A 24,853-nucleotide genomic window follows, 5' to 3' on the forward strand; every position below is an offset into this window, starting at 1 on the left:
GCATAAAATAAGAACAGAAACTGGTTCTTTAAACCCATTTATTAGAAGGAACAGTAGAAAAAGCACACTGCAGGGGTACAAAAGTACAGCTACCAAATGAGCTATGTGAAAAGAGGTTAGAAAAGAGCTGACAAAAATACTGAAAATATCACAACCTCTAAAATGACTGACCCTTAAATATAATATTTTATCAACAACTGAATATACAATGATTAAGTGACATCCAAAAATATCTCCTGGGGAATAATCAGATTCATTATAATATATTGTCTGTGGATCGCATTTGTAGACTGTTGCCCCTATATGTTAAGTATGCAACCTTAAATAAAAAAAGAACGATTAAATCATAGTAAAAGATATCAAAATACCGTTACAGTAAATACATTTCCAACATCCAGTACTTGGAACTTCTGTGTCAAGAGTTTAGGACATACTTTTTCTGAAGCTGTCATTCCTGCGACGGAGAGTGGGTACAAGTGCTGTAGAACCAGGTGGATTCTTTTTCACTGGTTCCACTACAGCAGTCGGCACAATAAAGGGCCTGACAGGCCTGTAAACACCCGTTTCAGACATGCTGCCCTGTGAGGAAACCGAAGCATTACTTGAAATCCACTTGCTGTAGGAAGAGCGTCTTGGATCTGGATATTTTGTGGCTTTTCTGCAAAGAAGTGGAAACATCTTCATATTACCTTCAACTGAAATAATATTGCAAATGTATTAATAAAATATTCTCTAGACCTCAGGCATTTTATGAAAGATGATATAAGAAAATGCTGGAAACATGGGTATGACAACTATGTACAGTACAATATTTGATAGTTATGATGTTGACTTGGCCAGCAAGGTTAAACCCATTTAGATCCAACTAGTTTAATTATCCTGCAATGTTGATTTGGAGGAACAAGAAACAACTCCAGATCTTCTACTTGGAATGAGTAAAAACCTTATCAACCTAAAATATGAATACATCTTTAGAACTGTTGAGCAATATCCAATATGTGGTAGACTACTACTTTCCTAAACTGAGAAAACTTTGTTAGAATTATTAACAATATTCTAAAGAATGGTTGGTTTGGTTGATAGTTATGGAGACAAGACCTATTCTTCACAGCTACCTTGTAACAGTCCCTTATACTCAGGCACCAGTCTCCTAGCGGTCTACAGTGTGGCAGCCAAGACACACTCAGGCATCAGCGCACCTACTTTTCCACTCTGGCCACGTCTAACACCAGATAGGCAGCCAGACCAGAATATGGGCACATTACTGTTCAATAATCATAATGCACAATGCTTTAGTAGTTGAATTGGACCTCTCACCTCTTGTGTCCCTTTGAGGCTGCATGGGTTGCCCCAATGGTATGTTGACCCCTGCCTCTAACCTGTCATGTCATGCACACACAAATTTAAGGACACAGCACAACCATCGCTTCTAACAAAAGCTATCCAATGACACATTGCCTAAGCATTACTTTCGCCCATAAAATCACTACCTCTTGATGGCACTAGTCACTGACACCAGCATGTGCTATTATTTCCTTTCCCTGGAACTACAGTTAAGATTTCTGTCCAACAATAAGCTTAAATTCATTTGATATGTCAGTTCAAGACTGTTTTCCTATTTAGTATATAATGGTAGTGAATAATGACAATCTTTACATTTATTGCACATGATACACACAATAATATTTAAAATAAGATTAAGGGCATTGAAGGTGGTCGGAGGCAGCGATCCATTCAGTTTCAGAGAAGAGCATCTAAGTGCTAAAGCAAAGAGCTTGCTGGCGTCTACACCTAGCCATGGACACTGACCACCTCAGATAGAATGTGGTGACAGCTGGTAATCTAGGCAAGGAGCAGTAAACTAAAATTAAAAATCCCTCCATACTTGTGAATATTGCGGTTTTTTTTAATAAAAGAAATTGCAAAGTTGTTTGTTTTTAATAGCAATTTGCAATTTTACAAATTTTAAAAAGATTTTAAAAAGATGAGACAACCCCTTAAAAGTATTTACAAAAATCATCAATTATTCAAAATTGTTCAAATTCTATATTATGATCAATTGTGTATCAGAAAGGAAGACTAGGTAAAAAAAGGTCCTCTGTGCAAGACAAATGTATCTAAAATAACAAACTTGTTCTATCACATGTAAGTGACTAAAGCAAAGCACAGAACCATAATCATCTGCTCTAACTTCAACCCCTTCAGCTGGCAAGCCATGGGCGGCTTTTAAAGATATATCTGGACAACTAGCAATTCAAGTATTCAATCTGACACGCAATATTAAACAAGGGAGAATCTGATTCACCTTTTACAAATGCATACAGATTCAGTCATTGCAATTTTAAAGCTTTTTTTTTACTTAAAAAAAAAAAGATACAGGCTATTGGAGCCTTTGAAATGTAAGATTTTGAAGAAAAATTCCGAAGGTTCACATTCTAGCTTCTGTTGAACAATGGATGGTTTGAAAGTGAGGGGTGTCAGGATTTACAAGAAAAGGTATTGAGCAGCTTGCAATGTACTGCAACTGCAGAAAGAAAACAGTTAAAATAGATTAATTAAAACGAATTACAAAATGTGTTGTTGGTTTTAGTTGTAAAATAAATGTAATAAATACATAGCAAAGGCGGACATAGCCATCAAGAAAAAAGAAACTATTACATAGCTACATATTTATCATTGCTTTACAGTCTATAATGATACTCCAATAACAAAGCCCAGTAGGGTTCATGATCTTAGTTTTCAAACAAACAAACACACACAAGGTTAAGTTCAGTGCTACGAACAGTTTGTTCAAGACATAAATCAATAAAACGTCCTGTCCATCGAAAGAGTTTCCTCAAAATTCCACCATCATCAAATGACAGAGCAACCTGTTTTTAATCCATTAGTCAACAGGCAAAAGTACTTCTCACTCAGGCAGTCCTATACCTTTGTGGTGCAGGCCCTTAAACAGTATTTTACATAACAAAACCGGTGACTAAAAGCTTTTATATATGTAAAATAACAAACACAGCATGCACTCACATTCCATGAGCCCAGTGCCGACTCCTTACCACTGCACATGTCTCTGGCTTGGTTCCCTGAAAAATGCCCACAGGAAAATTGCCCTCATGGAATATTGCCCACACAGAAAATTGCTAATTTCAGCATCACAAAGTTTCAGATCTATGATATTTGAGGTGCAAGGTGAGGATGTTAACATGATTTAAAGTTGACTTAGTGCAAAACTACAAAAATGACGAAGATCTGTATTTTGTAGCAGTCTGTCATTATCAGCTGTAATGTAAAATGTCTGTAAGATCTGTATGTTAAAGTAAAGTATGATGTTTCTAGAACCTTCTAGAAATCTCCCATTGCTACACACTGAGGAGACCAGCCTGTCACATAGCTGCAGCCTTCCCCCTTGCCCCTCCTTAGCAGATGTGTGTGTACAGCTCTCTGACGGTACCTGAAACCTGATACCGGGCATTTCCTCTCGAAGCCTTCTCACTTCCCCCCTCCATGCAGCCAGGAATGAAAGTCTTTTGTTCCCTGGACATGTGGCCTGAATAGAGGTATAGGAAATATTAAAAGACGCTCTAACGGGCACTTCCCTCGTGCCAGAGATATAATAACCATATCGCTGCGTAGGCAACAAACCCAGCGTTCTACCCTCTAAGTTGCAAAATCCTAATCCCTCCAGAAAATGAGATATGGATTTCTCCCAAACGGAGTGTCCTAAGTATGGTATGACTGATGTTGTTCTATTACATTCGATGAACTACAACCTATGAGGCCCTCAGTGTGTTGATACGAGCTTCCCTCGTTGAGATATGGTTATCATAAGTTTTTTAGTTAATTGGCAACTTGGAGAAAGGGGGGATGAACTTCTGCAGACTGCCCCTTTCGTGATGTCACAGACCCTGGGCTATAAGGCATCCCTCCCTTACAATGAGTCAGTTGGAGCTACAGAGCCCATGCTGACAAGACGTGCAGATGAGTGGAGACGTGTGGCTCCACCTTCTCCCCCCACATGGTCTGCCTGATACCAACTAAGCACATGTGAGTGTTACTTTCTGTCTTTTTAATCCCTTTATGTTATATTTGTATTGTACATATTTGATGTCTCAACTTTATAGCAACTTTTATCTGTAATCACTGCCCATTTGGGAAATAAATGATAAAATTATTCAGTCTGCCTTCTGCTCTAAGAAACGAACTATGCGCCTTTTTAAGATAATTACGCTACTGTTCGGGTTGGCTTCGGACCCCTCCATTAAGTCTATAACTTAAGTGGAGAAACCAGGACCTGGTGGCAGCGTGGTGTGTGCGGTTGGTTAGGCTGGTTGGCAGTCCGGAAGGGTCTTATATTGCTGGATGAGTGGTTGAGGCCACAGCATTGATAATTCCCTCACTGCAGTAGTTTAATTGTCCGTGCGCAACAAGCAGCCCGTCAGGCGACTAATTATCCTAGGTGCAGTTCCCTGACTGACCTGAGGGTAAGGGATTTGGTTTGAGCAATCATTCCTCTCAATAAAGACCTGCACAGTTCCTGCGGGAATCCTGCATCATAGGTTTTGGAGAACAGACTCAGTGGTTACTAGTCATGAGACATTTTTGTGTACTTGCAAGTATTCCCTCCCTTCTTCGTTTTTCTTTTCTATCTTTTATTTGGCAACCATGGCGGCAAAAGGAGTACACTGGTACAGACAGCAGAAAAATTAAAACCTTGCATGTACCGAGGCATTGATGCCACAAGCAAAACCAAAGATCAATTGATCGCGGCTCTGGTGCAGCTGGACAACACCCAGGGTCCAGCGGGCGCAGAAGTTGGCCCAAGTGACAATGGGGCTGCAGCAGAGGCTCCACTCCTGAGCACTGGCCCCACATTCACCCAGAGCGTGCTGGAGCCCTACCTGCAAGCGGCCTTGGACGCACTCCCTGCTGAAGACCGCAAGGGACGTATGACGCTGATCCAGCAAGCTCGGGAGAGAGCGGAGCAGCGAGCCGAGCGGGAGGCGGAGAGAGCCGAGCGGGAGGCGGAGAGAGCTGAGCACCAAGCCAAGCGGGAGGCTCAGAGAGCCCATGAACTGGAGATGCTCCAACAAGGGGGAACATCCTCCCTAGCCCGCCGCAGTGAGCCCAGCAGCACCCAGAGTCCTAAACCCCGGCCAGAGCATTCCCTCACTGCAGTAGTCTAATTGTCTGTGCGCAACAAGCAGCCCGTCCGGCGACTAATTATCCTAGGTGCAGTTCCCTGACTGACCTGAGGGTAAGGGGGGCGTCGGAGAGCTGCGAGTTCCAAAGTGGAACTGAGAAAGTGGGATATACATAAATCCCAGCAGTTCTTGGAAGGTTGTTAGCAGTGGTGGGGCATCCAAAATACCCCCCCTGCAGTAAATTGTTAGAGCGAGATTAGCTTGCTGTGTTTTGATCACATGGTGACAAAGTGGTGGGATAACTAAGATAAGCCCCCACTGTGCCTGTGATAGCCGTGTGCCGGCAGTGCGTCGCGTCCCTCCATTAAAGTTGACTCGACCTCTGTCCTGCGTCCTTGTGTGTACCACATTGAGCATGGAGAAAAGAAAGAAGACCAAAGAACTGTCTGAGGACTTGAGAAACCAAATTGTGAGGAAGCATGACGCATGAAGGCTACAAGTCCATCTCCAAAGACATGAATGTTCCTGTGTCTACCGTGCACAGTGTCATCAAGAAGTTTAAAGCCCATGGCACTGTGGCTAACCTCCCTAGATGTGGATGAAAAAGAAAAATTGACAAGAGATTTCAACGCAAGATTGTGCGGATGTTGGATAAAGAACCTCGACTAACATCCAAACAAGTTCAAGATGCCCTGCAGTCCGAGGGTACAACAGTGTCAACCCGTACTATCCGTCGGCGTCTGAATGAAAAGGGACTGTATGGTAGGAGACCCAGGAAGACCCCACTTCTTACCCTGAGACATAAAAAAGCCAGGCTGGAGTTTGCCAAAACTTACCTGAAAAAGCCTAAAACGTTTTGGAAGAATGTTCTCTGGTCAGATGAGACAAAAGTAGAGCTTTTTGGGTAAAGGCATCAACATAGAGTTTACAGGAGAAAAAAAGAGGCATTCAAAGGAAAGAACACGGTCCCTACAGTCAAACATGGCGGAGGTTCCCTGATGTTTTGGGGTTGCTTTGCTGCCTCTGGCACTGGACTGCTTGACCGTGTGCATGGCATAATGAAGTCTGAAGACTACCAACAAATTCTGCAGCATAATGTAGGGCCCAGTGTGAGAAAGCTGGGTCTCCCTCAGAGGTCATGGGTCTTCCAGCAGGACAATGACCCAAAACACACTTCAAAAAGCACTAGAAAATGGTTTGAGAGAAAGCACTGGAGACTTCTAAGGTGGCCAGCAATGAGTCCAGACCTGAATCCCATAGAACACCTGTGGAGAGATCTAAAAATGGCAGTTTGGAGATGGCACCCTTCAAATATCAGGGACCTGGAGCAGTTTGCCAAAGAAGAATGGTCTAAAATTCCAGCAGAGCATTGTAAGAAACTCATTGATGGTTACCGGAAGCGGTTGGTCGCATTTATTTTGGCTAAAGGTTGTGCAACCAAGTATTAGGCTGAGGGTGCCAATACTTTTGTCTGGCCCATTTTTGGAGTTTTGTGTGAAATGATCAATGTTTTGCTTTTTGCTTCATTCTCTTTTGTGTTTTTCATTTAAGACAAATTAAATGAAGATAATAATACCAAAGAATTTGTGTTTGCAATCATTTTCAGGAAGAAACTGAGTATTATCTGACAGAATTGCAGGGTTGTCAATACTTTTGGCCACAACTGTATAGTCTGCTCTCATCTCTCACTGACTCTGCCTTACTCCTCACACCAGCCCAAAACAGCAGCACATGCAGAACCAGCAGCAGTGTGATCCATAGGTGCCATCACTGCTATCAGTACTCGCAAAAGTATCACTGTATTATCTATGGAGTTACATGGGACTGCAGGTCACATCTAATACATTATCATCTCAGTGGGAGCCCACCAAAAGCAGGGTGCTGCTGGCAGAGATAGTTGTTCCTGGAAGCCCAGAAGGCACAGCAGAAAGGTGAGATTCGGTCACTTTTACCACCTTGTGTTCTTGCTGAGAATATGTTTTTGCAGTGGTGTAACTGGAGTCCGATGGGCCCCATTGTGAAATTTGGACCTGCCCCCCACACACACATTGGTCAGATGTATGGGCCCCTGTTGCGTTCTAAATTCTATAAAGACTTATGAATTGCCCCCCTCCCCCTTCATTATGTAGTAATATCCCCCATCCTGGTATATATGCCCATTATCCTGGTATATATGTCCCCATCCTGGTATATATGGTCCACATTGTCTCCATCCTGGTATATATGTCCCCATCCTGGGAGAGGGAGAGAAGAGAGAGAAATTTTAATGTGCCTGAAAGGCTGTGGGGGTTAAATAAAATGAAGAAAAAATATTCCGGGCATGCTCAGTTTGAAAAAACGGATTCCGCCTTTTGACGGATAGCGACCCATAGCCACCACGTTTTTTAAGGTTCTCAAAAGTGTGAAAAATCTGATCTACAGCAGCTGGGGTATATTCTGACCTGGAGGGGTATAATCTGGCCTAGGCCCATTTATACCTCAAGGTATAGTTTGGCCTAGGCCATAATATACCCAGGGCATATTCTTGCCCAGATGGGTATAAACTGGCCTAGGCCACTTTAACCCCGGGTATATTCTGGGTGGGGGTTAATCTGGCCTCTTACACCGGAGTAAGGCTATGCACCCATGTTGCAGAAATGCTGCGGAAATTTCTGCAACATTTCCGCACTTCCGCCGCGGGTAAAATGCATGCGAATTCGCAAGCGTTTTTCCCCGCTGAAAACAAGTGTTTTGCAAGCGTTCTTCACTTGCGGAATGCTTGCGCATTCCTAAGGATTGGCATCACTTGTAAAGTGATAGGATGTTATAATAATAATAATAATAATAAAAAAAAAAAAAATATTGTTATTCTCACTTTCCGACGGCCCTCGATCTGCTCTGCATCTTCCGGTCCCAGTAATGCTTTGCGCGAAGGACCTGAGATGACGTCACGCTCGCAAAGCATTACTGGGACCGGAAGATGCCGGGAGCGTGGTGAGAGGCAGGAAGGACTTCGGAAGCCACCGGAGGGTGAGTATATCACTATTTTTTGTTTTATTTTTTACAGGATTATGGTACCCAGGGCCTGGAGGAGAGTCTCCTCTCCTCCAGACCCTGGGTACCATCCGCACATGATCCGCTTACTTTGCGCATGGTGGGCATAGCCACATGTGGAAAGTAAGCGGATCAATGCATTCCTATGGGTGCGGAATCGCCGCAATTCTGCAAAAAGAATGAGCATGCTGCGGATTTCTCCTCTATGCGATTCCGCAGTGGAAAAATCCCATAGGATTGCATGGAATGCTTTTTTTGTGTTTTTGTGGCAATTCCGCAGTGGAAAAACGCTGCGAAAGCGCCAAAAAAACGCAAGATTTGCACACAGTTTTGTTGTTACTAGACCTCTTTAATAAACAGTTCCTGTGCAGCACTATCACCAGGTGGCTAGTTATTTGCAGGTGTGCAATGATTGTTTAATAAACTGAAGTTATTGTTATTAGACCTCCTTAATAAACTGTTCTTTTAAACTTGTGGGTAATTTTCTGTGAGCAATTTTCGCCAACATTCTTCTGTGCTGCAGAGCATCTCACCTATAACTCTCTACTGTTTTCCTGTTGGTATTCATGTCTGTGGGCAATTTTCTGTGGGCATTTTTCACATTTAATGTGAATATCCTCACCTTGCACCTCAAATATCATAGATCTGAAACTTTGTGATGCTGAAATTGGCAATTTTCTGTGTGGGCAACTTTCCGTGTAGGCAATTTTCCATGTGGGCAATTTTCTTTGTGGGCAATATTCCATGTGGGCATTTTTCCTGTGGGGAATTTTCCTGTGGGCATTTTTACGGTCACCCTCTGGTTTGTGATGTCACCACTGCAGTGCACATCATTGCTGCAGCCAATCACTTAACTAAGTGGCTCTGCCGATGTAGAAGGCATATCATGTGGTCACCTAAGTAGGGATTCTTCACTCAAACCCTCTATTTGATCAAGAACTAAGAGACAATTAAGAAGAAGCGATGGTACCCCTGAAGAGCCCCTGAGTGATGTGGCATTACTAAGGAAATATTGTCATCTGCTGGCTGGACGAAATCATGTGGAACCAACCGGCACCAGAAGAGTTGCAGGGGGAGCGGGTTCATGTGTAGGACCCAGTCAGGTGTCTTTGATGACAGAATTCCTGGATATAAAAGTACTGTGGGCCAAACTGCCGCAGGATTTGGCATCAAGGAGAGAAGTGTGGATGTGGGCTGGAGACGAAGCTGAAGCCAGTGCGACAGGCATCACCAGAAAGCGTGCGCCAGCAGAGTGCTGGTTGCAGTCACACAAAGCCTGGACGACGCACAGCTAGGTTCAAAGATTCGACTACACGGGTCAAGACCCAGAGCCCAGCACTCAACTTAATGACATCAGAAAAATTTTCCCAATATCACGGTAGCTATATTGCCTCATTTGAGCACCTACCTATCTCCATAAGTCGGCAGATTATGTGCAATTTGATACTAAATACAAGTGTCCACAGGTTACCACCCATATAGCAATTTGTAACTGACGAAGGTCTGATTGACTGAAATGTTTTATTGTTTATTACTTCCTGAACTACATTAAAATTCACTACTGATTTCATTAAGTTGAGTGCTGAGTTTCTTATACATACTGATTTATAGTGTGGGAACCTACTCTGGAACCTCCTTCAGTAGTGCTCACGGTGTTTTCTCTAAGACCCAGAGCCCAGACTGCGCCAGTCAAGATCAGAATCTTCGTCCTACGCAGGTCAGGATCCAGAGCCCAGATGATGTCCATGAAGAGCCGGGACCCAGCTCTCTCTTCCTTATGCCTAGGAGATACCCGGCTTCAGTCAAGCACTAAAGAGCCATGAGGATACGTCGAACGGAGGATAATGCCTGCGGTTACAGATGTCTGAGGCTATAAATGGGTTGCAAGAACCCCAATCTTATGATCTCAAAGATGAGGGGCACAGTTTATAACTAAAAAAAACTGGTGACATGTTCCCTTTAAAATACCAACATGTAGTATTGCACAACCCTATGCAGTGACTGCAAATTGGAAATGTATAGACATACATGGCTTTCTTTGGTGATAATACTAAGACTAAGGTCAGCCAGACTTATGGAGATCAGCTGATCATTGGGCTGGTTCCTTTTTACAAAGTGGTTATTTTCACGTAACGCCCACTAGAATCAAAACTCTAATTTTTATCTTTGTACAGTGAGATAGGCAGGTTTATCAATGAGTAAAAACTGTTTGCTAATGATACCGTAGACACAAGGGCAAAATTTTGTCAGCCTTAAGCCCCCGTCACAAGTTTTGTGACGCAACAGCAATCTCACCAGCGAGATAGCTGTGTGTGACAGCTATCAGCGACCGGGCCCCTGTCGAGTATCGCTGATCGCTGTGGAAACCTCTGGACATTTTTGGGGTCGCTGGTCTCCCTCTGGCCAGCATGCATCGCTGCGTGAGACAGGCGGGAGACCAGCGGCCAGGAGCTGGTAACTAGGGTAAACGCAAGGTTTCTAAGGGGAGCACAGTGCCTAGAAACCCGATGTGTACCTTAGTTACCAGCGTGCTGATGCAGGGAGCTGGTAACCAAGGTACACATTGGGTTTCTAAGTGACGCACGCCCCTTAGAAACCCGATATGTACCTTAGTTACCAGCTCCCTGCATCAGCGCGCTGGTAACTAAAGTACACAGCGACGCCGCGCGCTCGGCGTCGCTGGTGCTGTTCGCTTGTGAAGCTGCCTGTTTGACATCTCACCAGCGATCATATAGCGACTCACCAGCGATCCTGACACGTTGATATCGTTGTTGGGATCGCTGGTGAGTCGCTATGTGTGACGGGCCCTTAGGGGTCATGTTACAGTATTAGAGCTGGTTTTCTGAGAAATCAGCAATAGTCTTAATCCAAATTGCTAGCTCTAACTATTATATTTTTTGCAAATCCTGACACTTTACTACAAGCACTCATTACACTTAATGTGATACAATGTTATCGGAAAGTAGCTTTGCTAAGATACATGTTAATGAGTTACAATAGCTAATAATCTACATATCTCTATATCACTGTCATAAACGAGTACTAATGGCCTAATGTGTGATTATGCAGGCCAGGATAAAGCTTGGTATGATGTATAAATGTCTTTTAAATATTTAAAACTCTGCTTTTACGAGTTCTATTCTTCTATTCCTATAATGATACAAAACCCCTAAAGGTTGCTGTGATCCTGGTAATACCTGCTCATTTATACAGTGGGGAAAAAAGTATTTAGTCAGCCACCAATTGTGCAAGTTCTCCCACTTAAAAAGATGAGAGAGGCCTGTAAGGGTACCGTTACACCTAGCGATGCACCAGCAATCCCGACCAGCGATATGACGCGGTCAGGATCGCTGGTGCATCGCTAAGTGGTCGCTAGTGAGCTGCCACTCAGGCAGATCTCACCAGCGACATCGCTGGGGACGGGGATCGCTACTTACCTGTCAGACGCAGCGATCCTGCGTCCTCCCGCCCGGCTCCACGCGTCGCTTGTCGTCACAGCAGGAAGCGCCGCAGGAAGTGACTGACGAGGAATGGTCCAGCAGCTTCTCGCGCGATCAGCGATAACCAGCGGGGGAGCCGGTCGGAGGTAAGTATCAGACACAGCGATATCGCTAGCAATATCGCTGCAACGTCACAAAATCGGTGACTTTACAGCGATATTGCTAGCGATATCGCAGTGTGTAACGGGGGCTTTATTTACATCATTGGTAGACCACAACTATGAGAGTCAAAATGAGAAAACAAATCCAGAAAATCACCTTGTCTGATTTGGCAAGATTTATTTTTCAAATTATGGTGGAAAATAAGAAATTGGTCATTAGCAAAAGTTCATCTCAATATTTTGTTATATATCCTTTGTTGGCAGTGAAAGAGGTCAAATGTTTTCTGGAAGTCTTCACAAGGTTGACACACTATTGGTCGTTAGCCCATTCCTCCAAGAAGATCTCCTCTAGAGCAGTGATGTTTTGGGCCTGTAGCTGGGCAACATGGACTTTCAAATACCTCCAAAGGTTTTCTACGGGGTTGAGATCTGGAGACTGGCTAGGCAACTCCAGGACCTTCATTTGCTTCTTACAAAGCCACACCCATCCATGTTTCATCTTCAATGCCCTTGATAATGGAAGGAGGTTTGCACTCAAAATCTCATGATACATGGCCCCATTCAATCTTTCATGTACACGGATCAGTTGTCCTGGTCCCTTTGAAGAGAAACAGCCCCAAAGCATGATGTTGCCACCCCCATGCTTCACAGTAGGTATGGTGTTCTTTGGATGCAACTCCGCATTCTGTCTCCTCCAAACATTACGAGTTTTGTTTCTACCAAACAGTTCTACTTTGGTTTCATCAGACCATATGACAGTCTCCCAATACTCTTCTGGATAATCCAAAAGATCTCTAGCAAACTTCAGACGGGCCCAGACATGTAGTGGCTTAAGCAGGGGGACACGTCTGGCACTGCAGGATCTGAGTCCCTGACAGCGTAGTGTGTTACTGATGGTAGCGTTTGTTACAGTGGTCCCAGTTCTATGCAGCTCATTCACTAGGTCCCCCTGTGGTTCTGGTTTTTTTGCTCTCTGTTCTTGCGATCATTTTGACCCCACGGGGTGAGATCTTGCGTGGAGCCTCAGATCGAGGGACATTATCAGTGGTCTTGTATGTCTTCCATTTTCTTATTATTGCTCCCACAGTTGATTTCATCACACCAAGCTGCTTGCCTACTGCAGATTCAGTCTTTCCAGCCTGGTGCAGGGCTACAATTTTATTTCTGGTGTCCTTCGACAGCGCTTTGGTCTTCACCATAGTGGAGTTTGGAGTGTGAATGTTTGAGGTTGTGGACAGGTGTCTTTTATACTGATAACAAGTTCAAACAGGTGCCATTACTACAGGTAATGAGTGGAGGACAGAGGAGCCTCTTAAAGACGAATTTACAGGTCTATGAGAACAAGAAATCTTGCATGTTTTTAGGTGACGAAATACTTATTTTCCATCATAATTTGCAAAATAAATCTTGTCAAATCAGACAAGGTGATTTTCTGGATTTGTTTTCTCATTTTGACTCTCATAGTTATGGTCTACCTATGATGTCAATTACAGGCCTCTCATCTTTTTAAGTGGGAGAACTTGCACACTTCGTGGCTCACTAAATATTTTTTTTTCCCACTGTAGGCCTTCAAGATGAAGTCTTTTTTTAGTTTTACGATTCTTTCTTTTTTTATTTTTAAGTTTATTACATAAGGGCTTGTATTTTTCAATGGCGTCAACTGAGTGTGCATATAATGTAAAGGGGTTGTGCTGTATAAAAGATTATTACTCCGTAGGCTCAGGGACACAAATATAACACGTTCCCTGTATTTTTTAGGGTATGTGCACACAACATCTTTTAGATGCCGGCTTGACCACATTGTTTTTGCTATAAGAAGACTCTCCAGGAACACAACGGAGGGGTTTGTCCTCAATCGTCTTTTTTAGATTCTCTTTACAAACTTATACACAAGTCATTTTTATATTGCTGTCTTTTTTGCATTTTTTTTTGCACTTTTCCAGGTGTTTTCCAAGCACAATAATCCTATAAAACACTCTGTGCGCAAATACCTTTACTCACTCACTGGGTCCAGCAATGTCTCTTGCTACTTCTCTCCTTTGTTGATTGTCTGCAGCAGTGACTTCATGTCTACAGTGCTGTGATCTATCACCGAGGCTCAGTGGCTTGTGACATCTATATCAGACGCTGAGCCTGGTGATTGACTACAGCGCTGCAGACACAACTTCACAGCTGCAGACAATCAACAAAGACCATAAGAAGAGTAAAACCTCAGTTTTTTGTATTTTTATGCCCCTGAGCTTAAGGAATAATTTTTAAAATGGGACAACCCTATTCATGATTTACTTTAACTTTTTTGGGCAAGGGTGGTGGTTTTTTTTTTTCCAATTACATTTTTGCTATAAATAAAATTGTCTATTAATTTGTTCATCCTTCATATAAAAATGCCAATTGTTATAAAATGCAGATGACACGCCCCCAGAGGCCGTGGGGTACTCGGTGCCGGGCCCGTTGATTACAAAGGGAGATGATACAGTGGCGGTGACCCGGTCCGTGGCCTCAGGCGGTCAATGTAAAAGGGGTAGTGTGATGGGGATAAATTTGTTGAGATGATTCGTGACGCCACCTGTGGTTTCTGGTCAGTTTGACCAGCGCTGCAGGGTTGCTTCTCTGAGACGGATGGTGTGGTGCAGCAATGATGTTGAAGCTCCCCACAGGTGGAGCTGTAGTCCCAGGGCAGTGTAGATGAGGTTGGCAAGTGGGGAGATGATGTAAAGAAGCAGATGTAGCAGAGCCGGGTGTAAGGCGCAAGAATAAGTGGAGGACACAAGGGCATGTAGTTCCAAAGCTTTACTCACAGTCTGTTGCGCATACAGGTGCCCACTTCGGTGCCGTGTCCTCCAGGTCAGGGGCTCAGCCAACTCCCAGGCAAGGTAAAGTACACCTTTCCAGCACTCCTCCAACATGTGCCTTCTCTGAACATCTCCACACTAGTGCCTAATCTGAAGTACTTGTAGTTGCGTATTAAACTCAAGTTCCTCCTTCTTGATGTTACTTAGAACTCTACTTGTACGGCAGATAGCTGTAGCCTGCTTCGGGGACTCCTTGCTATCAAGTCCAGGCTCACTCACGTTGCTGTTGTGCCCCCAAGTCTTAGGTGGGAATAAAGTGGTGACCACATCTATTCCTCCGGTGTCTGCTGCAGGAACATCAGTATCAATACAACCTCGGGTTGCTCTGCTTACACTACTGGTGTGCATGTGGGATGTGAGTGTTGGAGTGTTTTCAGGTGTTTCCACCTTACCTGGATAGTGGGGCACCACACCTCAGGAGGAGGTGCAGTACCTCTGTGGCAACTGAACCCTCAGGGGCGCCACACAGACACATACACTGTATATTTCTGTAGTGTATATGTGCATTTCTGTATATATTTATACACATACAGAAATAAGAGCGGGATCTCTGACAACAAGCGCCATGAAGAAGATGGGGACTTCCTGTCACTATGACAGAGGAGGAGAGGGGGAGTATTGTGATATCATCAACTAGAGGGCAGAGAGGGTGGGGGAGGTTCAGGGAAAGTGCAGCTGTGTGGGGCAAAAGGGAAAAAAGCTCCATTATCACTTCCGGTCAGCACTGTGTTCTTCTGGAGCCGCCCCTCCTTCCTCTGATAATCCTGACTACAGAGCTTGGACCTTAGCTGACAACAGTGCAGGGGACAGGGGACATCTTCTCTTCACTTCTTTCTTCAGCAGTGATTAGACAGCTCTACTGGCTGTTACAGCAGCCAGAGACTCCACAGCAGGTCTGTGCTGGCGGGCGGGGGTTACTGCTGTAAAGCTCCAGGAGCGGCATAGTGAGTTCAGTGCAGGGGGATGACTTTGCTGAAGATCTCTTTCTTCATTGTACCAAGTAGTGATCGGCAGTCTGGCTCTTTTTGGTGATCTGGCGCTCTCGGCTTCGCTCACCAAGAAGAGCTAGCTCTTTTGGATCCTAAATGGATCCCTATTAAAGATGTTTAAAATATAAGTTTAAAATGATGTACATGTGGCCAAAAATCTGCCCACCAATGGCTGAAATCCCGCCTACTTGCAGTCAGCCAATTAAATTGATGATTGGGCCGAGTTTGGGTCAAGTGGGAAGAGTTATCTCCACCAAACCATGTCCACCATATTTGGCCATTGCTCACATGATGTAAGCCTGTTATATAGAGCAATATGCAGCAGGACACAAGATCCAGGGAAATATCCTCTGATTGTCAGCAATGGAGTCAGGAAGGGATTTTTTCCCCCCTGAAGTAGAACTCTCCGGGTGTTTCTTCGCCTTCCTCTGGATCTTGGGGTTCCAGTGGCTCCCAGGTGGTCCACAATGACCGAAGCTCGTTCTGTGGTCTCCACAGAGGTCAACCTGAGAGTCACTGTGATCATAGTTTAATTTCTTAAAGAGACAATAATATTTTCATTACAATGTTGCTTATTGCTATTCAAATAAAATAAATGACATATATATTGTGTTGTGTGGTTTTTACCTGGGTTTCCCCTTACACAGTGACAATGATGGGAGCGATCACTACTGCTCTGAATATTGCACATCTAGAACCAGACAGTTTAGGGGGCTCCATAAACTGAGAACAAATCTCATAATCATCTCAACTCCTGTCCCAAAATCCATTACAATTGTTATGGGGGTCAGTCTGTGATGGGGGCACTAACATTGTATTCAGTATGTCCGACACAACATACTACAGAAAGAAGACTGAAGACTGGGAATGAGCCGAAGAATACAGAAGACACGGGGTCTTATATAAAAGTAAAAAACAGAGTAAAGATGTTCATCAAGTGGCCAAGGGGCTCCAGAACACAACCAGGAGGGGCCTCACTCATCAAGGGCCACTATTCACACAGAATGGCCCACTTTTACTTACTGGCAGCCACATTTACCAACTGTTCTGCAGCCACATGCTTACATTTGTCCAGCATGTCCGTCAGTTCATGTAGGCCTCTACTGAAAATCTTTCCTGACTACACACAGACACATAAATACAAACCATGCAAGTCACTATCACCATACACAGCCTGAGTCCTGTTCCAGAGACTCAGCTCAGTCACACCACACCCACGTAAGTCTATGGGTGTGAGTGACACAACGCACACCACTCGGATATCATCCGAGCGCGGTGCAAAATACGCCGATGACAGCAATGGAGGAGATGGAGAAATTACTTTCTCCGCCTCCTCCACAGCTGTGTTCTGATCCTCTCTGATGCGAGAGGATCAAAGCACAGCAGCATGACACTCGGCTGACCCTCGCAGCAGAGCAGGAACCAAGGGTGATTAGCATAACCCATCGGATGCCATACGCTAGTATGACTCCAGTGTTACTTAAGGGGGCTTCACACATAGCGATATCGCTAGCAATATCACTAAAGCGTCACCGATATTGTGACGCAGCAGCGATATTGCTAGCGATATCGCTACATGTGACACTTACAGTTGTGGCCAAAAGTATTGACACCCTTGCAATTTTGTCAGATAATACTCAGTTTCTTCCTGAAAATGATTGCAAACACAAATTCTTTGGTATTATTATCTTCATTTAATTTGTCTTAAATGAAAAAACACAAAAAGAATTGTCCTAAAGCCAAATTGGATATAATTCCACACCAAACATAAAAAAGAGGGTGGACAAAAGTATTGGCACTGTCCGAAAAATCATGTGATGCTTCTCTAATTTGTGTAATTAACAGCACCTGTAACTTACCTGTGGCACCTAACAGGTGTTGGCAATAACTAAATCACACTTGCAGCCAGTTGACATGGATTAAAGTTGACTCAACCTCTGTCCTGTGTCCTTGTGTGTACCACATTGAGCATGGAGAAAAGAAAGAAGACCAAAGAACTGTCTGAGGACTTGACAAACCAAATTGTGAGGAAGCATGAGCAATCTCAAGGCTACAAGTCCATCTCCAAAGACCTGAATGTTCCTGTGTCTACCGTGTGCAGTGTCATCAAGAAGTTTAAAGCCCATGACACTGTGGCTAACCTCCCTAGATGTGGACGGAAAAGAAAAATTGACAAGAGATTTCAACGCAAGATTGTGCGGATGTTGGATAAAAAACCTCGACTAACATCCAAACAAGTTCAAGCTGCCCTGCAGTCCGAGGGTACAACAGTGTCAACCCGTACTTACTGTCGGTGTCTGAATGAAAAGGGACTGTATGGTAGGAGACCCAGGAAGATCCCACTTCTTACCCCGAGACATAAAAAAAGCCAGGCTGGAGTTTGCCAAAACGTACCTGAAAAAGCCTAAAACGTTTTGGAAGAATGTTCTCTGGTCAGATGAAACAAAAGTAGAGCTTTTTTGGCAAAGGCATCAACATAGAGTTTACAGGAGAAAAAAAGAGGCATTCAAAGAAAAGAACATGGTCCCTACAGTCACAGATGGCGGAGGTTCCCTGATGTTTTGGGGTTGCTTTGCTGCCTCTGGCACTGGACTGCTTGACCGTGTGCATGGCATTATGAAGTCAGAAGACTACCAACAAATTTTGCAGCATAATGTAGGGCCCAGTGTGAGAAAGCTGGGTCTCCCTCAGAGGTCATGGGTCTTCCAGCAGGACAATGACCCAAAACACTTCAAAAGGCACTAGAAAATGGTTTGAGAGAAAGCACTGGAGACTTCTAAGGTGGCCAGCAATGAGTCCAGACCTGAATCCCATAGAATACCTGTGGAGAGATCTAAAAATGGCAGTTTGGAGAAGGCACCCACCAAATATCAGGGACCTGGAGCAATTTTCCAAAGAAGAATGGTCTAAAATTCCAGCAGAGCATTGTAAGAAACTCATTGATGGTTACCGGAAGCGGTTGGTCGCAGTTATTTTGGCTAAAGGTTGTGCAACCAAGTATTAGGCTGAGGGTTCCAATACTTTTGTCTGGCCCATTGTTGGAGTTTCGTGTGAAATGATCAATGTTTTACTTTTTGCTTCATTCTCTTGTGTTTTTTCATTTAAGACAAATTAAATGAAGATAATAATACCAAAGAATTTGTGTTTGCAATCATTTTCAGGAAGAAGCTGAGTATTATCTGACAGAATTGCAGGGGTGTCAATACTTTTGGCCACAACTGTACCTCTGACCAGCTCCCCCGCTGGCTATCACTGATCGCGCGAGAAGGTCCTGGGCCGTTTCTCGTCGGCGGCTTCCCGCTGGGCTTCCTGCTGGCGCCGACGAGCGACGCATGGACGCGGGCGGAGGATGTCATCATCGCCGCATCTGACAGGTAAGTAACGACTGCTGCTGCGTCGCTGCATCGCTGGTGAGATCTGCCTGTTTGGCAGCTCACTAGCAACCATTTAGCGATGCACCAGCGATCCTGACCGGGTTGTATCGTTGTCGGGATTGCTGGTGCATCGCTAAATGTAATGGCGCCCTTAGTCAAGCTGTCCAGTGATGCCTCTTGCCACTTCTCTTCCCTCTTTTGATTGTCTGCAGCATTGACTTAATGTCTGCAGTGCTGTAATCTATCACCGAGCTCAGTGGCTTGTGACTTCTACATCAGACGCTGAGCATGGTGATTGACTACAGCGCTGCAGATAAAACTTCACAGCTGCAGTCAATCAACCAAGAATATAACCTCAGGTTTTTTATGTCTCTGAGCTAAAGGAGTAATTTTTAAAATGGGACAACCCTATTAATGATTTAATTGTAATTTCTTTAGGCAAAGGAGGTGGGGATTTCTTTTGCTATTATATTTTTGCTATAACCTTATAGATAAATTCATTCATCCATACTGCATACAAAAATGGCAATTATTTTTTTTCTAAAGGTACATATGTTTTGAAAGTAATAGCAACTTGGGAGATATAATAATTATCTTTTAATGGGTTATTTAAAACATATATCACAAAACAAAAGTAAAGTGCAAACGTGCTGTTAGCGTGTCATGTAAAAATATCGGCAGTTTAGCAGCAGATAGTCACTATCATTCAGTCTACTGAAAATCCGCCTTTATGAATAGGTACAGTCCTGACAACAAGACCAACCAATTACCCTTCTAGTCCATGATGGAACAATGGACACAAGATCCAAACATGCGGGGCATCAAAATAGGCGGACTTAATGAGCGGACATAATAGACCAGGTCACACCAGATTATAAGTATGTGGACTCAAAAAGTATCAGAGCTATATTGAACATGGAATACAAACTGGGCCCTGGTTGTTTGAAAAATCATGATGTAAAAGTGTGAAAATATTTAAGTGACCCAAATAGAATCTATCCCACCCATATACAGTCGTATACTTTTACTATATTGTATGCAGGATAAATGACAAGCTCAAAAAAAGTCCCACATAACATGTGGGTAACCAGCAGTAAACCTCTATGCCTAGGGATTCTTGTTAGTATAGCAAGTATACAGTATACAGTATAGCAAGCTACTTCACCAGAATTGGTAGCAGCAAGAAAACATAGGGAATTGATATAATCAGTGTTCAAATACTATGAACCCTATGAGGAGTAGGCACTAGCATAACAATGTACAGGTGCTAATTTAACTTAACCATCTGGGGAAATACAATCAACATACACTATCCAGTCGTATTACCAAGCTTATTTTGACCCATAAAGCATGTAATTACACATATCCCAGAGTGGTTTAACTTAAACAGAATAATTATACTCAGCAGGGAAACAGGAACGATCTCACCGCTCGTAGCAGGCTGAGTCTTCAACTGTACAAAACCTGTGGGGTGTCATGATCCACACGTTCCACAATGATCGCTTCAAGAATGGTTTCTCCCGATGCGTTTCCTCAATTCAGATTCATCAGGGGAGTGAGGGACATATGTCCAATGCACAGAGTGAGCTCGGGATAAATTCGTCTAGTCCCAGATACAGCAGAAAACCCAGGAGTGTGAGCAACTGTTGGCTGAACTCGGACTACCTGGAGGGAATCTTCAAACTCAAACAATTTCCACTTACTCGAGGACTGGACAGCAAAAAGGGGGGAGGAATGTAACAAAAAGCGTTGAGACTACTGGAAAATTAGTGCAGGATGTGCCATTAATGAAGAAAGACTGTCATCTGCTGACCAGCTGAAATCAAGCGGAACCAAAGTGCGCAAGAAGATTTGCAAGGGGAAGGACCTTGTGTACTGGACCAGATCAGGTGACCCTCAGTAAGGACTTCCCTGATATAAAAGCGCTGCGTGCCCAACCACGAGATTTGGCGCCAGAATCTGTGCCTCCAATGTCTGACTACGCCTGTCAACAGCTGAAACCCGGTCCTCTCTGCCCCAAGCTTGAGAGACTTCTGCCGACGGTCAAGCCGAGAAGAGCAGTGCGACGACTGCAACAGGAGAGGTATGCCTGTGAGAAAGGAGGAACAGTGCGAGTGAGCAAGGCCGTCACTTCCAGCTATCACCTACGGTATCGGAGTCAGCTGGGACTAGGATTACAGGTTGGGAGGGGGCCGGTTGGTGCTTGGGAGGCTCAACGGGCTTTAATAGACTACGTTAAGAAGAGACTTGCGGCCTAGAGGGAAAACCCGGTGACCCCTGCTAGGACCAGAGCTTCGAGTGAGAACTCAAGTGGTGACTCCCAGGACTGGGCGCACCACTAACGTTAAGTATTGAGAGACTTAGGGTACCGTTACACATAGCGACGCTCCAGCGATCCCAACAATGATACGACCTGGTAAGGATCGCTGGTGTGTTACTACATGGTCGCTAGTAAGCTGTCAAACAGGCAGATCTACTCAACGACGCAGCAACGATCCGACGATCCATATAACGACCTCTGTGGTTGTTGGGACCTTGTCACACAGCAGCTTTTCTGGCGACTAACGCCTGCGTCCCTGAGTTCTGAGTCGCCAACAAGGTCGCTCGTTGGCGTCAAACACAGCGATGCATGCTGGCCAGCGGGATACCAGCGATCAAAAAATGGCCCAGGAAATTTGAGCACGATCAGCGACATCGCAGCAGGAGCCCGATTGCCGCTATGTGTCACACGTAGCGAGATCGCTGGCGAGGTCCCTGTTGCGTCACAAAATCGTTGACGTTTCAGCGATCTCGCTAACAATCTTGCTCTGTCGGACGCGGCCTTTACTTGATTATTCGAAATCTATTTTGGTTCCCTATACTGTTAAATTGCATATGTACTAACCCGGATTGTTTAAAAGTTATCGTTGTATATATCAACTGCTGGCTGTTTCCGCCTCGTGGTCTCTGGTCGTTGCATCCAGACACCTGCATTACACATACATGATAATAAAACTATAAATATAGCTCATATAAAGTCATCAGATGCCAATTTGGATCAAGATAACATAGTTTGATAATGATAACTAACAATTACGTACTTGGGGAATAACAACAGAACAAAGACCTGAAATGGAACCTGACAGCTGATACATGCTGCATGATTTATGGGCTATATTATCTTACCAATGTATGTTTGGCTTTGAAATGCTGCAGCGTTTCAGACAAAGAAATGTCTTAAAAGCTGCAGGAGACCAAGCCGCACAGGAGAGTATTCGGACAGGCAGGTCCTCGGCGGCTTCTCCTTGCCCGTTCCTCTGGAGTGATAGATAGATAGACCTATCTATCTATCTATCTATCTATCTATCTATTATATATCATGTCTATTATATCTATATCTATCTCCTATCTAACTCCTATCTATCGCCTATCTATATCTATCTTTCTATTTATCCCCTATCTAGCTATCTATTTATCTATCTATCTATATCATATCTACCGTATCTATCTATCTATCCCATACCTATCTATCATCTATCTACCTACTTCCATCTATGTATAAATTATTGCAGAACTGGATTTTCCCACAAGGAAGAGAGAAGGAAGTTTACTAGGGAAATGTGAAACATGGAATTATGCCAAATCGGCAATATTAATAATATAGATTTAATATGAGGAATGACACATCATGATACATTATTTAGAGTTTGATAAATTATTCATTATCATTGCTTTATTCTATGCAATCTTTACCCTCTCTACTTTTTAAATTCATCTGGGAAATGTTAGATTTAGTTTGATTTGATATCTATTATTTAAGGGTTGCTCAGTATTTTTCTTCAAGTAGCTGATGAAAATCGAGGTTTATTCCTAGGGTGTGCTGACTTAATGTGGTATATATAAAAAGCTATTGTGTTTAACTAAACTTAAAGGAAAGAATTCCCAAATTAACACATTAAACTGGTGACTAAGGAACTAGTGATACTCAGTTGAAAATAAATCTAGATACCACAGCATGACTTTATGGTAAAAGTTTACAGAAATGGTTAATATGAAACATTACAGCATATTTACAGGCATCACTAATAATACACTCAGAGATGCCGCCATTGTGAAGGTGACATGTATGCTAAAGACTGATTAATGGGAATTTGTAACCGGGGTTATGCTTCCCAATCTGAGGTCAGCATAAAATATGTAAAGAGACCTGGATTCCAACATTGGATCATTTACTGTATTACCAATGCAATTTCTTTTTAACATTGTAAAAGGCACCATTGCTTTTTCACCTCAACGTTTTTGAGGTTTTGATTTTTTGAGTCAAAACATCAAAATACTCATTTTTATCGTCATACTTTGATAAACTAAAAAAGTATGAACACAGTTATATTTTGCAAGCTGGCTGACCAATGTAAAAAAAGCAAAAAAAAAGTGCTTTTGTACGCTCTCAACATCTTTTCTTACAACTCTGTAATATAAACACAGTCTTTGTAATGCCAAACTGATCTGACTATAGAAATGGATGCCTGTAGTAACCATCAGCCCATTTAATAACACAATCAACTTTTGTTTTTTAATAAATAAATGGACCAAAATTTATTGTTTATCTTAGTCATTTGTGATAAGACAGGCTGTTTTATGCAGAACACTGACTCAAACTGACAGAGTCACTGACAGAGGTAACACCATCCTAATGTGACTGAGTGAGGCAAGTAATATGCCATAAATTCCATAATGCTTCCTCCCCCCTAAAACATTTGCTGGAGGCAAAGGAGGCCAATTGAGACTTGCGTTTGATACTATTACTGTCTGAATGGTTGCAGCCCGTGGTGGTGATAGTGCTTTTGCTGCTGCTTGCAGCTCCCACATTCCTAGCTAAGGTAGAGTTTTTTTTTACTACGCCAGTACATTGCCATTGTCACTTTATCTTTGACCATGCATATTGTACAACTCTATAGTAAACTCCAATTATTCAACCCTTGTCAAAAAGGACATAAAAAGAAATGCTAGCTAGGCAAGTACACATATAGAAAAGAAAATATGGCAGCAGGCAACAATATAAGTCTGACATGTACAGTTATGAAATTAGTGTAGTAAAACATATGTGCAAAAACAGACATGCATAGTTAAATATCTACATTTCTTAAACATTCTTTTTCATTTTTTAACAAAATTGAACACTCTTCCCAGAAATAGCATGATAAGTAATGCTAAGTAAGTACATGTCCAAAAAGCCAGCAGCTGCAAAAGTGCCCTGTATTGGTGTGGTGTGTACAATTATAAAATGGGACTAGTTAAACCATCATTCCTGCAAAAAAGATTGCTCAAAAAAAGGAAAAATTCAGTACTGACGCTTGTTGTTAGCACAGCATTTTTTTTCCTGCAAAAATAATGTGCTGCCTTGCTGATGCTTTCTAAAGTATTAAGAATGAAGAAAAAATGTGTAACAGTAATTCAAATGCAGCAGGACAGATGCCAACTACGCCATATGATTATTTGCAGTCTATTAGTGCTGCTACTAAATAATATATGTCCCACATGTCAATTAAATAACTGTTTTATTCACAGACTATTGCACCTATCTTCTTCACTGGTGCAGTTGTACAACACATTACTGTCTACAGTATATGTCCAATATATTAGAGATTTCTTTTACTGTCACTATTGCTGAGCTGTGAACTCTGATAACTTCTAATGAGAAGTTATCAGAGTTCACAGCTCAGCAATAGTGATATAGTGAAATAGTGAAATAATGATCTTATATCACCCTTAAATGGCTGCTTCTATCCTTGCCTAGGCTTTTAAACAGGCTAGGATACTCCTTTTTGATTGGCTCTACTATACCATGTGATGTTATAGCTGCAAGGCATTATGGGGAAGCCTGCAC

General features: G+C 43.1%; 1 protein-coding gene across 4 annotated transcripts in view; it reads right to left on the reverse strand.

The window, feature by feature from the left end:
- Positions 1-24,853, reverse strand: part of SH3RF2 (SH3 domain containing ring finger 2) — a 301,045-nt gene that overhangs the window by 5,714 nt on the left and 270,478 nt on the right. For all 4 annotated transcript variants that reach the window (XM_073575264.1, XM_073575263.1, XM_073575262.1 and 1 more), the window contains one exon: positions 435-658. In XM_073575264.1, coding sequence (XP_073431365.1) covers positions 435-658 — 224 coding nt within the window. The remainder of the gene's footprint in view (positions 1-434; positions 659-24,853) is intronic.

Source organism: Dendrobates tinctorius, unplaced genomic scaffold (assembly GCF_039654945.1).
Source record: "Dendrobates tinctorius isolate UK_male_01 unplaced genomic scaffold, ASM3965494v1 ptg000043l, whole genome shotgun sequence".
NCBI classification, from domain to species: Eukaryota; Metazoa; Chordata; class Amphibia; order Anura; family Dendrobatidae; genus Dendrobates; species Dendrobates tinctorius.